We start from the raw sequence: 13,508 nt of genomic DNA, 5'->3' as shown, positions 1-13,508 counted from the left end.
AAATGTGTGGCACATTATGAAGCGCAAAATACGACAACGGAGACCCCGGAGTGTTGAACAACTGAAGTCGTACATCAAGCAAGAATGGGAAAGAATTCCACTGACAAAGATTCAACAGTTAGTGTCCTCAGTTCCCAAACGCTTATTGAGTGTTGTTAGAAGGAAACGTGATGTAACACAGTGGTAAACATACCACTGTCCCAGCTTTTTTGAAATGTGTTGCAGGCATCCATTTCAAGATGAGCAAATATTTGCACAAAAACAATAAAGTTTATCAGTTTGAACATTAAATAGCTTGTCTTTGTGGTGTATTCAACTGAATATAGGTTGAAGAGGATTTGCAAATCATTGTATTCTGTTTTTCTTTACATTTTACACAACGTCCCAACTTCATTAGAATTGAGGTTGTATAACTCTTTGCATATTGTGGATAAAACTCTCCTGGATATATTAACTGGGTTTTTAGACATTGTTATTGCATTTGTTTCATGTAAAAATGCCAGCAGCTCAGATTGTTTCTCTGTTATTTTCAATGTGAGCTGCTGTGAGCTGCTGTGAGCTGCTGTGAGCTGCTGTGAGCTGTGATCACTTCCTGTTCATATCGTTCAGGGGAAGTGAAGTTTGCACTTTAACGTCCTGTTTATTGTCCTTTACAACACTGTTTGTCCTCTTTGTTCCAGAGTAATGTATTTAAGATGCCTGAAATTCGGTTTGCATTTATTAAATTCCACGCAGCTTAAACATAGCAGACACGGATCATTTGGAATATTTGTTTTAGCAAGTTTTCTGACAAAAATATGTTTCCAAACAAAAATATGGAACGAGCGACGGCTAGTATTTCAACAAACCCGTATGTTCAGGTTCCACTACAATTGTCAACATTGTTTTGTTTGGACCCAGAAACAGATTTATCACGTGATGCGTTATCGTCAGAGCTTAACAACAGGATAAAGGATTTGCACTGTTCCTGCATGTCCATGGCTACTCTCTGACCGGAGTTCTGTGGTGGGTAAAGTCGATGATAAAATTAACAATTCTCTACATATCACATTCCCAACAATGTCAGAGCACAAACCAACCATTAAATCAAAGGAATTGTCTGTAGACTGCTGAGACAGGATTGTCATGACTAGTCAGGGTTGATGGAAAGATGAATGTAGCAATGTACAGCAACATCCTGGATGAAAAACTGCTCCAGAGTGCTCTTGACCTTAGACTGGGGTGACGGTTCATCTTTCAGCAGGACAATGACTCTAAGCATCTCTCTAAGCACTCAGAGGTCACAAAAATGGACATAGAGAGGACTTGTGACCTTGCCAGAAAGATGTGTCAGCATCAATTAATAGTCTCTGGTCCCCTCCCCTCCCAGGGTACTGATGAGGCATTTAGCAGGCTGACATTGTTAAATAGGTGGCTGGCGCAGTTTTGTAGACAGCAAGGTTTTAGCTTTATTGATAACTGGCCTTCGTTCTGGGGCTGCTGTGGCTTGCTGATGCCAGATGGCCTCCACCCTACTGGGGAAGGCGCCGCCATCTTGTCTGCAAACATAGATAGAGCTCTACAGGGAGGGTAACATTAGGAATCTACAGCAGGCCATGGAGGAGGTGATTAGAGACCCTGCAAGGCTTATGACAAATGTGGATGTGGAATCCATTAGCTTAGCGGGGAATTTAGTGCAGAAAATCCACTATGGTGTTAGTGCAGTTTATTTGCCAGGGAGGGAATTTCAACAACTTGAGACTGTGGCCTGCTTCCATAGTCATGTCCATAAAAACCATAGAGGGATATGCTTTCCAAACTTAATACCCATTACTATATTGGATGATGTTGAAATTGAGGATGGCGCAGTGGTTGTTCCAGCAATAGCAAAGATTTCGTGTCTGCTACCTACAACACGCGTGGAATGTCTTAAACCTAAACCTACTCCTAGACATCTTATATATGTTACTCTGGAATCACCCCTAAACCCAAACAGTTCAACTGTCAACCCCACTGAGGACATTAGACTGGGTCTTATTAACGTAAGATCACTGTCCTCAAAATCATTGTTGAGCAATGATCTAATTATTGATCATCACTTAGATATGATTGGGCTATGTGAAACCTGGCTTAAACCTACAGCTGTCCTCCCCTTAAATGAGGCCTGCCCACCAGCATATACATTTAGTCACATCCCTCGTGATGCGAAGCAAGGCGGGGGTGTTGCTCTTATTTATAAATCTAGCTTTAGCTTATTAGCTGTTGGGGGTTACAAATATCACCCGTTTGAGCATCTGATTCTCCGCTCTGCTCAGGATATTACACACTGCCAAGGTCAGAAGAATAAAAATCAGTCCTATTACTTTGTCACTGTATATAGGCCTCCTGGCCCATATTCTGAATTCTTAGATAAATTTGGTGCATTCATCTCTAACTTGGCAACTAGGGTAGATAACATTCTGATCATTGGTGACTTTAACATTCATATAAGTAAGCCTTCTGATCTCCTCTGCAAATCATCTATGGAAATTGTGGATGCATTAGGATTTTGGCAATGCATTCGGGATTCGACGCACATTAGTGGAAATACCCTGGATCTGGTTCTCGCACGTGGTATTGCTGTCATGAATATTGACATCATGCCTCTTACATCAGTGGTGTCTGATCACTCACTTATTAAGTTTACAGTTTCGCTGCCGTGTTTAGTGGAACAACAACCTTATATATCATTACGGCGATGTATCAACTCCTCAACTAAGACTGAACTCGAAGCTAGACTGCCTGATGTCTTAGTTTCACATTTGACAAATACCCAGTCAGTAGACAGACTTGTGGATATTTTAAACTCAGTGCTCAAAACTACACTCGACATGATTGCACCACCTGTGTTAAAACCGCGCTCTCCCAAATCACAGTCACCTTGGTTCATTGATTATCTGCGTGACTTCAAGCATAAAGCAAGAGGTCTAGAACAGAAATGGCGTTGTTCAAAATTAGAAGTATTTCACCTTGCGTGGCATGATGCTATCTTAGACTATAAGCATGCATTATTGTCTACAAAGCGGACTTACTACTCTGATTTGATCAACAAAAACAAGCATAACTCATAACATAGTTCTTGTTCGACACGGTGGCAACACTTTTGCATGGACAACCACCTGTAGTTCGCTCTCCTTTTACAGCACAAGATTTCCTGGATTACTTTGGGAAGAAAATAGAAGACATCAGGTTAAACATATCCCGGCATGCCTTAATCCAGCCACTACACCCTGCTATTGATGTGGGTGCCACTACTGAGGTATTACCTAGATTTACAGAATTTGACAGTATCTTAGGCATGCTGACAAAACTCATAATATCAACAAAAAGCATAACCTGTTTATTTGATCCTATACCAACAAAACTGTTTAAGGACCTGTGGCCCACTCTTGGGCCGACTGTGCTGGAAATTCTTAATCTTTCTTTAACTTCTGGATCTGTTCCTTAAATGTTTCAAATCTGCAATGATTAAACCATTATTTAAGAAACCCAATCTTGACCCGAGTGTATTGACAAACTATCGGCTGATATCAAATCTATAATTTTTCTCTAAAATTCTGGAAAAAGTGGTGTCACGGCAGCTCGTAGACTGTCTTACTGAGAATAATCTCTTTGAGCCACTGCAGTCTGCTTTTAGAAAATATCATTCCACAGAGATGGCGCTCACTAAAGTGGTGAATGATCTTCTGCTTACAATGGATTCGGACACCACTACACTTCTGTTGCTGTTAGATCTCTGTGCTGCTTTTGATACAGTGGATCATTGTATTCTACTTGATAGGCTGGAAAATCACTTTGGGATTACTGGGAGTGCCCTTGCATGGCTGATGTCATACTTGACCAGTCGTTCTCACTGTGTTTTGTACAGTAACACTACCTCTAACCTTAGTGACATGAAATTTGGGGTTCCACAGGGGTCTGTCTTAGGCCCCCTGCTTTTCTCCCTTTATATAGCACCCCTTGGGCACATATTGCGGCGTTTTGGGATTACCTTTCACTGCTATGCAGATGATACTCAGTTATACATGCCGATAATTGCTGGTAATCTTGTTCATATAAAATCCTTAGAAGATTGCCTTGCAGCAGTGAGAAGTTGGATGTCTAGAAACTTCCTACTTTTAAACTCTGATAAGACTGAAATGATGGTTCTTGGTCCAGTGAGACATCAGCATTAATTTGACCAGTTAACGCTCAGCCTTGGCTCATGTGTCATACATCACACTGACAAAGTGAGGAACCTTGGGGTAATTTTTGATCTTTCATTGTCCATTGGCCTCCACATTAGAAATATTACTAGGACTGCTTTCTTCCACCTGTGAAATATAGCGAAGATTCGTCCCATCCTGTCTATGGCTGATGCTGAGACCCTGATCCATGCATTTATCTCTTCTAGATTGGACTGCTGGCAATGTTCTATTTTCTGGTTTACCGCAGTCTAGCATTAGGGGTCTCCAATTGGTTCAAAATGCTGCAGCCAGACTTTTGACACGAAGCAGAAAGTTTGACCACATTACACCCATTTTAGCATCCCTTCAGTGGCTTCCTGTTCCAGTGAGATCAGATTTTAAAGCTCTGCTACTAACCTATAAAATTATTCAGGGACTGGCACCTCCCTACCTAGCTGACCTAATTAAACCTTACGTACCGGCCCGGGCTTTATGTTCTCAGGGTGCAGGACTACTTTGTGTCCCTAAGGTGAATAAGAAGTCTGCGGGTCACAGAGCTTTCTCTTATCTTGCCTCTGTTGTGTGGAATGATCTCCCTGCATCAATAAAACAGTCAGATTCTGTGGAGACTTTCAAGTCCAGACTTAAGACACACTTATTTTCCCTTTCATATGGCTAGCATACTGGTACAGTTTTGATTTACGCTTTTTACTCTTTTAATTCATTTATTAGTAATTGAAGTGGGCCGCGGCCTCAACTTTACCTAAATTCTGGGTCTTTTAGTGAAGTTTAGGGCTAGTGGCCGGCGATCACCTTAGTATTTCTTCTGTTTTTCTTGTTGTTTAATGCTGGCAAATTATACAGTATTTTTTGTCTTTCTGATGCCTGATTGTTTTTTCTCTCTGTTTAAGGTGCAGCTCCCATCCAGAGATGGGAGTTGTGTTCGTGTTGGCAATCCTCCTGTCCTGTGCACCAATAGCATTTCTTATATATTTGTCTGTGAATTGTTCTGTCAATTGTTCTGTAATTTATATTTGTAGCATGGCCCAAGCAGAGGGTCACCCCTTTGAGTCTGGTCTGCTTGAGGTTTCTTCCTCAGAGGGAGTTTTTCCTTACCACTGTTGCTCTGGGGGTTGGTAAGGTTAGATCTTACCTGTGTGAAGGGCTTTGAGGCAACTCTGTTGTGATTTGGCGCTATATAAATGAAAATAAATTGAAAAAAAATGAAATTGAGGCACACAGCCAAGATATCAAAGGCTTCATGACAAATTTGTGAATGTCCTTGAGTGGCTCAGCCAGAGCTCAAACCTGAATCCAATTGATCATCTCTGGACAGATCTGAAAATGCATGCTATGCACTGATGTTTCCCATCCAAACTGGTGGAGCTTAAGATGTGCTGCAAAGAGGAATGGGCAACACTGCCCAAAGATAGGTGCACCAAGCTTATGATATCAGATTCAAGAAGACGCAAGGCTTTCATTGCTGCCAAAGGCGCATCAACAAAGTACTGAGGAAATGGTGTGAATACTTATGTACATGTGATTTATTAATTTTTTTTATTGTTAATAAATTTGCAAAAATTAAAAAAAAAATTGTCATGTTGTCATTATGGAGTGCTGTGAGTAGAATTTTGAGGGGAAAAATTATTTAGTCTATTTTGCAAAAGGGTGTAACATAACAAAATGTGTCAAAAGTGATGCGATGGGTATACTTTCCAGATGCACTCTATAGACAAACACATTCACATCTATAGTCAGTTTAGAGTCACCCATTCACCAAACCTGCATGCTTTTAGAAGTGGGAGGAAGACAAAACTCACATCAACATGGGGAGAACATGCAAACTCCACACAGAAAGGTCCTGGGGGGACGAGAACCTGGAGCCTTCACCAGTGTGAACCATGATATTTTTCTGGTATTCATAATGTCATTGCTTAAAATATGTTAAACCAATGAGTTGAACACCCCACCTCCCACTCCGCACAGTAACAATGGAGGAAGAAATGAGCTCTTGACATCAAAACTGTTTTTCTAGCAGGCTGTAAACATGTTTATTTCTCCTGTAAAGGTGGACATTTTAATGTGGGCTTCTGTGTGAAGTGCTCCTTTTGGAGCCAGCCTCAAGCAGCCATTCAAGGACCTGCAAGATTTTCCACTTCCACCTTTGCTTGATTTATGTGGACTGGAGGTTGGGGCTTGGGGAGAGCATGTGCTGGGACAGGTCTATTACCCCACACTGTGAGGAGGTAAGAAGCAGCCATGGGAACTGGAGATCACGCACGCAAGCTCCCACACAAGAGTGAAACTGCCCTTTAATGCAAGATGCCAGACAGAAATCCTCAATCCCAATGCCAGGTGGAACTCAAAACCCCAGAGAGAGAGAGAGAGAGAGAGAGAGAGCAGGCCAATATCTCACATTCAGCCAATGCCTCACTGCCTGATGATTAAATGCTAAACTAAATTGTAGTAATAAGCAACAAGAAGCAATCCAACACTTTTGTGTGACACTGTGGCAAAATTGATTGAAGAGCAACCACCTACAATCTACTGGATTAAAATAATAATAAAATTAATGTACGAGGTCTGTCCATAAAGTATCGTACCTTTTTATTCATTTTTTTTAAACTATATGGATTTGATTCATATGTTTTCACGTCAGACAAGCTTGAACCCTCGTGCGTATGCGTGAGTTTTTCCACGCCTGTCGGTGACGTCATTCGCCTGTGAGCACGCCTTGTGGAAGGAGTGGTCCCGCCCCATCGTCGGATTTTGATTGTCTGGAAATGGCGGAATGATTTGGGGGTTTTTTTCCATCAGAATTTTTTCAGAAGCTGTTGGAGACTGGCACCTGGAAACCATTCAAAAAATGTATCTGGCTTTCGGTGAAAATTTTACAGGCTTCACAGAGAATAAGGACTGTTACTACAGCTTTAAGGATGGCCCACAATGGCTCTTGGCGCGCCGCACTCCGAGCCGCGACGACAGGCACGAACCACTGGATTATTTCTAAACGGACGGCTGTGTGGAGCTGGGACCGTCGTGTGCACTTTCTCTGGTTATCACAAGAGCTGGACATCAACCATTTTCTGGCAGATTTCACTTTTAACAAGAGATTTTGTCGTGGAAAGCCGCGCGGAGGCTTCGCGCGTCACGACCGATTCGCTGATGAAGCGAAACAAAAGAACACCTCCATTTCGGCATGCCAGAGGACAAGTTGGGACATGTCTATCTCAGCTTTCAATGCTTACCAGTCGAGTGAGTTATAAGAGAAATTGTGGAGAGCTGGGCATGTCCGAACTTGTCCTCTGGCACACCGAAACGGAGGCGTTCTTTGTCTCACTCGAACAGCGAATCAGTTGTGACGCACATAGCCTCTGCGCGGCTTTCCATGACAAAATCTCTTGTTAAAAGTGAAATCTGCCAGAAAATGGTTGATGTCCAGCTCTTGTGATAACCAGAGAAAGTGCACACGACGGTCCCAGCTCCACACAGCCATTCTTTTAGAAATGATCCGGTGGTTCGTGCCTGTCTTCGCGGCTCGGCGTGCGGCGCGCCAAGCGCCATTGTGGGCCATCCTTAAAGCTGTAGTAACAGTCCTTATTCTCTGTGAAGCCTGTAAAATTTTCACCGAAAGCCAGATAAATTTTTTGAATGGTTTCCAGGTGCCAATCTCTAACAGCTTCTGAAAAAATTCTGATGGAAAATAACCCCCAAATCATTCCGCCATTTCCAGACAATGAAAATTCAACGACGGGGCGGGACCACTCCTTCCACAAGGAGTGCTCACAGGCAAATGGCGTCACCGACAGGCGTGGAAAACCTCACGCATGCGCACAAGGGTTCAAGCTTGTCTGACGTGAAAACATATGAATCAAATCCATATAGTTTAAAAATAAAAATAAAAAGGTATGATACTTTATGGACAGACCTCGTAAGTGTTGATTTTGCAACACAACCAATACTGACTGAATCTGACATGCTCTCACTTGATATGTCCTTTAAGATAGTGAAGGATGCTCAAAGCTTGACTCCCAAAGTCATGGTTTCAGGATTTATGACCATTCGCAGGACCTACTATGTTGAATATTGTCAATTTGACACTAATGACTGGAACAGTTCCTGCATTTTCTAAAACTGCTGTAATTAAACCTCTCATTTAAAAACTTGAAAAAGTTGTTTCACGTAAAACAGAAAGAAAAGACAACAAAGAATAAAGTAACTTATCCAACCAATTGCTGTTTGTCTTGTACAATAACTTATTTTAGCAGCAGTTGTGAGGGAATTCCCTCTCTCCATTCACATGTTGGAGATCGCATGTCACAAAAATTTGAAACTATTCAAAGTTGGCAAGGCAACAAGGCTCCTCCCAATATATTCCCACAGCCATCACTGGTGTCATGTGATCCCTAACATGAGAGATTTGTGAGAGAACTAGGAGAGGGGTGGGAGCGCAGTATAACTACATTGTGAGTGAATTAAGAAAAAAATGACAATCTGACATTCTGGGTGCCAGACATTCAGGGTTTTCATGTATCCCATAATCCTTTGTGTGCCAGAGAGTCGCTGCAGTCGAAACAACATAGAGAATCCACATGATGACAATTGTAATTGAATATTATACTACAAAAATGTCATTTTTTAATGCTTTTCATCACGTTAATAAGAGACTGCTGCATGATACCTTGAAAACTTGCTAAAACAATTATAACAAAAAAATCCGTGTCTGCTATGTTTAATCTGCATGGAATTTAATAAGCGCAAACCGAATTTCAGATATATTATATATATTAGTCTGGAACAAAGAGGACAAACAGTGTTGTAAAGAACAATAATCAAGACGTTAAAGAGCAAACTTCACTTTCCCCCAGAACGACATGATCAGGAAGCGAGCGTAGCTCACAGTAGCTCCTATTGAAAATAACAGAGAGACAGCCTGTGATTCTCGCATGTTTACATAAAATAAACACAATAACAACATCTAAAAACCCAGAGAATATATTCACGAGAGTTTTAGGCACAATATAAAAATAGTTTTATGTTGCATTGTTAATTGTGTTGTCCGTGTGCAGCGGTTAAAGTGAAGCCTGATCAGAGCGTCTCAATGCATTTCTCAATGTTACTGAGATCTCGCAAAGCGGTGAACTCTCCGAGGTTTTACGGGATTTGAAACCTGAAAAGCCTCAAGACATGCACAAACTGCCTTGGGAGCACTGCAAAACAGCGGAGATGAACAGAGAGGCACAGCCAATTCTGGAAGTGGCCAAGCTGCTGTCGTTTTGGCCATACACGTAGTTACAGTGGGCTTCAGGAATCCAGTCCACACTTTCTGGATTTATACATTTAAGGTTGTTTTTTGTTGAGCTTTAAATTCTGTGGCTGTCGATGATCCATTCTGGGCTTCTGATTGGACAAAGCTCCAGTGGGGGGTATTAATTCTTTACCAGCCAAGAGCACCTGACACAGCTGTTCCAGGTCAGACAGCACTTAGTGTTTTTTTTGTGTGTGTGTTTTGTTATCTGAAGGTCTCTCTCTCTCTCTCTCTCTCTCTCTCTCTCTCTCTCTCTCTCTCTCTCTGAGGATGTTTGGCAGAATTATTTGATGTGCTTACAATTAGGACAGTGCACAAACATTGAAGAAATATGTCATGCTTTCAGACCAGAGCAACCTCCACTCAAATCCAGTTCCCCCCAGTGAATATATGTGTCTTTAAACCAAGAAATTCCTTCTGCTAACTGCAGCTTTCTGTGCTTCCATGGAAATGTAACATCATCTGTCCATCGGACAAAATATTTAAATATGTAACTAATCCTTTTACTCTATCAGTCATGATGTGACACAGTCTTATATGCTGCCTCCCAGCTTAACTACAGATGAGGACGCTGCATCCAGTCCATGTCAAATCAACATGCAGTCCCCTACCATCACCTTAGACTCTCCTATTTCTTTTAGGTTGCATCTCCTTCAAACAATGTAAGTCCTGTTTGCACCTTCTTCTACTCTTATGCTTTTGGGGTTGGTGAGGTTAGACCATACTTGTGTGAAGCGCCTTGAGGCAACTTTGTTGTGATTTGTCACTATATAAATGAAATAAATTAAATTATGCTTTACCTCGTGCTCCATTTCCATCCTTTTTGAAAATCTACTGCCATCTGTCCTTCCACATTCCTCTCCTTGATATCATACAGTGAGGCAAATAAGTATTTGATCCACTCTTGATTTTGCAAGTTTTCCCACCTACAAAGAATGGAGAGGTCCATAATTTTTATTGTAGGTTCACACTCATCACCCTGTCAGACACTCGCTTAACCTCCAACACAGTTTTAACATACTCTGCCTTTAGAATTACCCCAACACCATTTTACCTCCCATCCATACCATGACACAACAACTTGAACCTACCTTGTACCCTCCTGGCTTTACTTACAACACCCAAAGTCCCAACCCTCACTTTTCTACATCTAACTTTCCTCATCTCTACCTGTCTGTGGACACATTCTCCACCTCTTCCTCTTCTTCTTTGTCCAACAGTAGCCCAATTTCTTCCCTCACTTTTTGGACAACAGCACTGGTGGCAGTCCTTCTTAACCCAGGACTCGGCAATTCCAGTTTGGAAATTTCTAATCTGCATTGCTGGTTTGGCAGAATGTATGCCAGATGCACTTCCTGGCACAACCCTACTCATTGGTTTTGTCTTCGGACTGGCAATCCATATGCAATAGATTGTACACTCAATGTGGTTGAATTTGACAAAATTTACAGTGCACATCCTTCCTGCCTCTGTTTTCCTTATTTACCTAGGCTTGGGGCCAGCAGTCAGAACACACCGTCTTGTGGACCCCATGTGGCTGAGTTATGCCTCATTCAATAAAACTATTTCAAAATCCTCAGCAGTAAAATATGGGGTACCTCAGGGGTCCTTATCCTCCCAGATGTTACCTGATCTGAGTTATTGACTCAGTGAAAAGCTTTGGTAACACTTTACTTGAAGGTATTGTCAAAATTGTGACATGACACTGTCATGAAGGTGCCATAAACATTATGTCAATGTCATAAACATTTATGACTGCCGTCATTATAAGTGTTGTTTGTTTTTTAGAATGACAAGTTGACATATTTTGGGTTGTCATGATTATAACAACTTGACTTTGATCACAGTGACATCACCAGAAATTGTCTTTGGCCTTTTTGGTCTTTGGTTGTATGTCAACTTGTCATTACAAAAACTGAATAACACTTAAAGACAGCAGTCATAAACGTTTATGACATTGACATAATGTTTATGATATGTTCATGACTGTGTCATGTAACAGTTATGACAGTATCATGTCACTATTATGATGATACCTTCAAGTAAAGTGTTACCAAAGCTGACAATTTTAACTGCACTGTGCTCATGCACTGTGCTCATCACAAGGAACAATTATCTAACATGTATGGCTTCAAATTTTTAAAACTTTGTTTTTAATCCATGCTGGATCATTCCATTTCCTTTGTGTGCCAGCTTTTTAACATAATCACAATGCAGCAGAATGTGAATGCTTTCTGTTGTACTTTTCCTGCAGTACTTGTATGTACCATCTGGAAATATATCCGCATAACATGTGCAACAGTTTTTATTATGCATCATGTACCAACAAGTTTATTTTAATAGTGTACCAGAATTCAGTGATTCCAGTAGGACTGAGGAAAGGTTGTAACATTTTTTATTTATCTTTAGCATTCCAGTTATCTTGTGTGGAAAAGTTTCAAGCATCGAACTAAGGGGATGGTACTCGAGTCAGTGTTTATTACATTTTAATTTTGTTTCTGTGGATAAAATATAAGGTGTAGAAACAATGACTCCCTAATCCCTCCACCTTTTTAACAGCTCCACCAGGAAGCATCACATCAAACAACAAGCTTTCTGGGGAAGGTCTCAGCAGAAGCAGGGAGGAGCCAACGCTGCCAGACAAGGCAGCAGGAGAGAGGTGGTGGTAATGAGAAAAATGCTAATTTAGCAGTGAAGATATTGCACTTGGCCTCCCTGATGAGGGATCAAGGAGCTCAGAGGAGAGGCCAGCAAAGTCTTTGGTGGGCAACGGAGAATATGGCTGTCTGCAGAGGAGAAAATGAGGATGACGGGAGGTGGGGACTGACTGAGGAGTGCTGCTGAGAGGACTGCAGACCGCGAGGCGTCACAGTGCCACAGAGTGGGCAAACAGGAAGGAGTGGAATGTCGCTTTAAGAAGTAAAGAGGTGAAGAGGGAAAAAAAAGCTACAGCGGGCGCCTTTAATTCAATTTTCCACGCTGCTTTTTAGTGTTATTTGATCAGTGACTATGCAAAGTGAAGGGGATGTTCCACCGTGTGTGACTGTCGAGAATTAAAAGCTTGTTTAAACATCAGCTCCACTTAAGATCTCAAGCACATCTTTAGCTCCGGCTTGAGTCTGGTGCCTTGACTGACACCTGATCAGTGCACAGTGAGCTGGCTGTACCACTCAAACCTTCAAACATCAAATCCAGATGCTGCAGAAAAACCAATGACCTCTCTGCAGTAAGCAGGTTAGTGACCTGATAGGCAGTAGTTCAGACTGCTTCGTTCTAGCTGCGTAACAGCTGCATTGAAACACCGAGTGTATTGTGCATCATTCTCAGAACTCACAGTCTCTGTAGTCCAGTGTACAGCTCCATATCCACATCCCTCAGAGTCTGCAATCCCGTCCAGTTCTCTATGTGTCTGCAAACAGAAAGAAAAATCTTTGTAGATGAACTGTGATGCACAACAGGAGGGTCATCTTTATCACAAATAATGAAATAACTACAAGTCTGTTGGCATTTATGTGCATTTCTGCACATGCACAGTTTGTGCACAGGAATGCAAAATCATATAAAACAGCATTCTGGGACTGAAATGAATGTCACATTTAATAGTGAAATAAACTTTAATAACTAACTGAAAAACACGACTTTACTAATGCTGGTTTGCACCATATATTAAGGCTGCCTCCCTACAGTTGGGGCCGTGTGGACTAACAAGTTAGGTTCATGTTTTAGAGATGGGCCAGATGTTAACCACTCAAACAAAAGGGTATCTGCTGGTCATTATATGTGTAACAACCTGTGCTTTGATGCAAAAATACATTACAAACACTAATTAACACAGAGAGAGAAAAACAATTTGTGCTGCAGTGCAGAGAGCACAACAGTTCAAGACAGACAAGAAAAAGTGCCACTGGCCATGAGGTGTGAGGTGCATCTCGAAGTCCCGCTGACACAGCTGCACCTTACGTGCACAATGCACAGTGATCAGTGAACACTCCACGCATGTCAGACATTTACAAACA

The 13,508-nt window shown here is 41.6% G+C and overlaps 1 protein-coding gene across 1 annotated transcript in view; it reads right to left on the bottom strand.

Moving 5' to 3' along the window:
• Nucleotides 1–13,508, bottom strand: part of ntrk3b (neurotrophic tyrosine kinase, receptor, type 3b) — a 618,832-nt gene that overhangs the window by 497,442 nt on the left and 107,882 nt on the right. Inside the window, exon 2 of the mRNA XM_034184491.1 lies at nt 12,827–12,901. Coding sequence (XP_034040382.1) covers nt 12,827–12,901 — 75 coding nt within the window. The remainder of the gene's footprint in view (nt 1–12,826; nt 12,902–13,508) is intronic.

This window comes from Thalassophryne amazonica, chromosome 2 (genome assembly GCF_902500255.1).
Source record: "Thalassophryne amazonica chromosome 2, fThaAma1.1, whole genome shotgun sequence".
Lineage (NCBI taxonomy): Eukaryota > Metazoa > Chordata > Actinopteri > Batrachoidiformes > Batrachoididae > Thalassophryne > Thalassophryne amazonica.
Note: the sequence above shows the minus strand (reverse complement) of the source record. Positions and strands in the feature narration are given on the sequence as shown.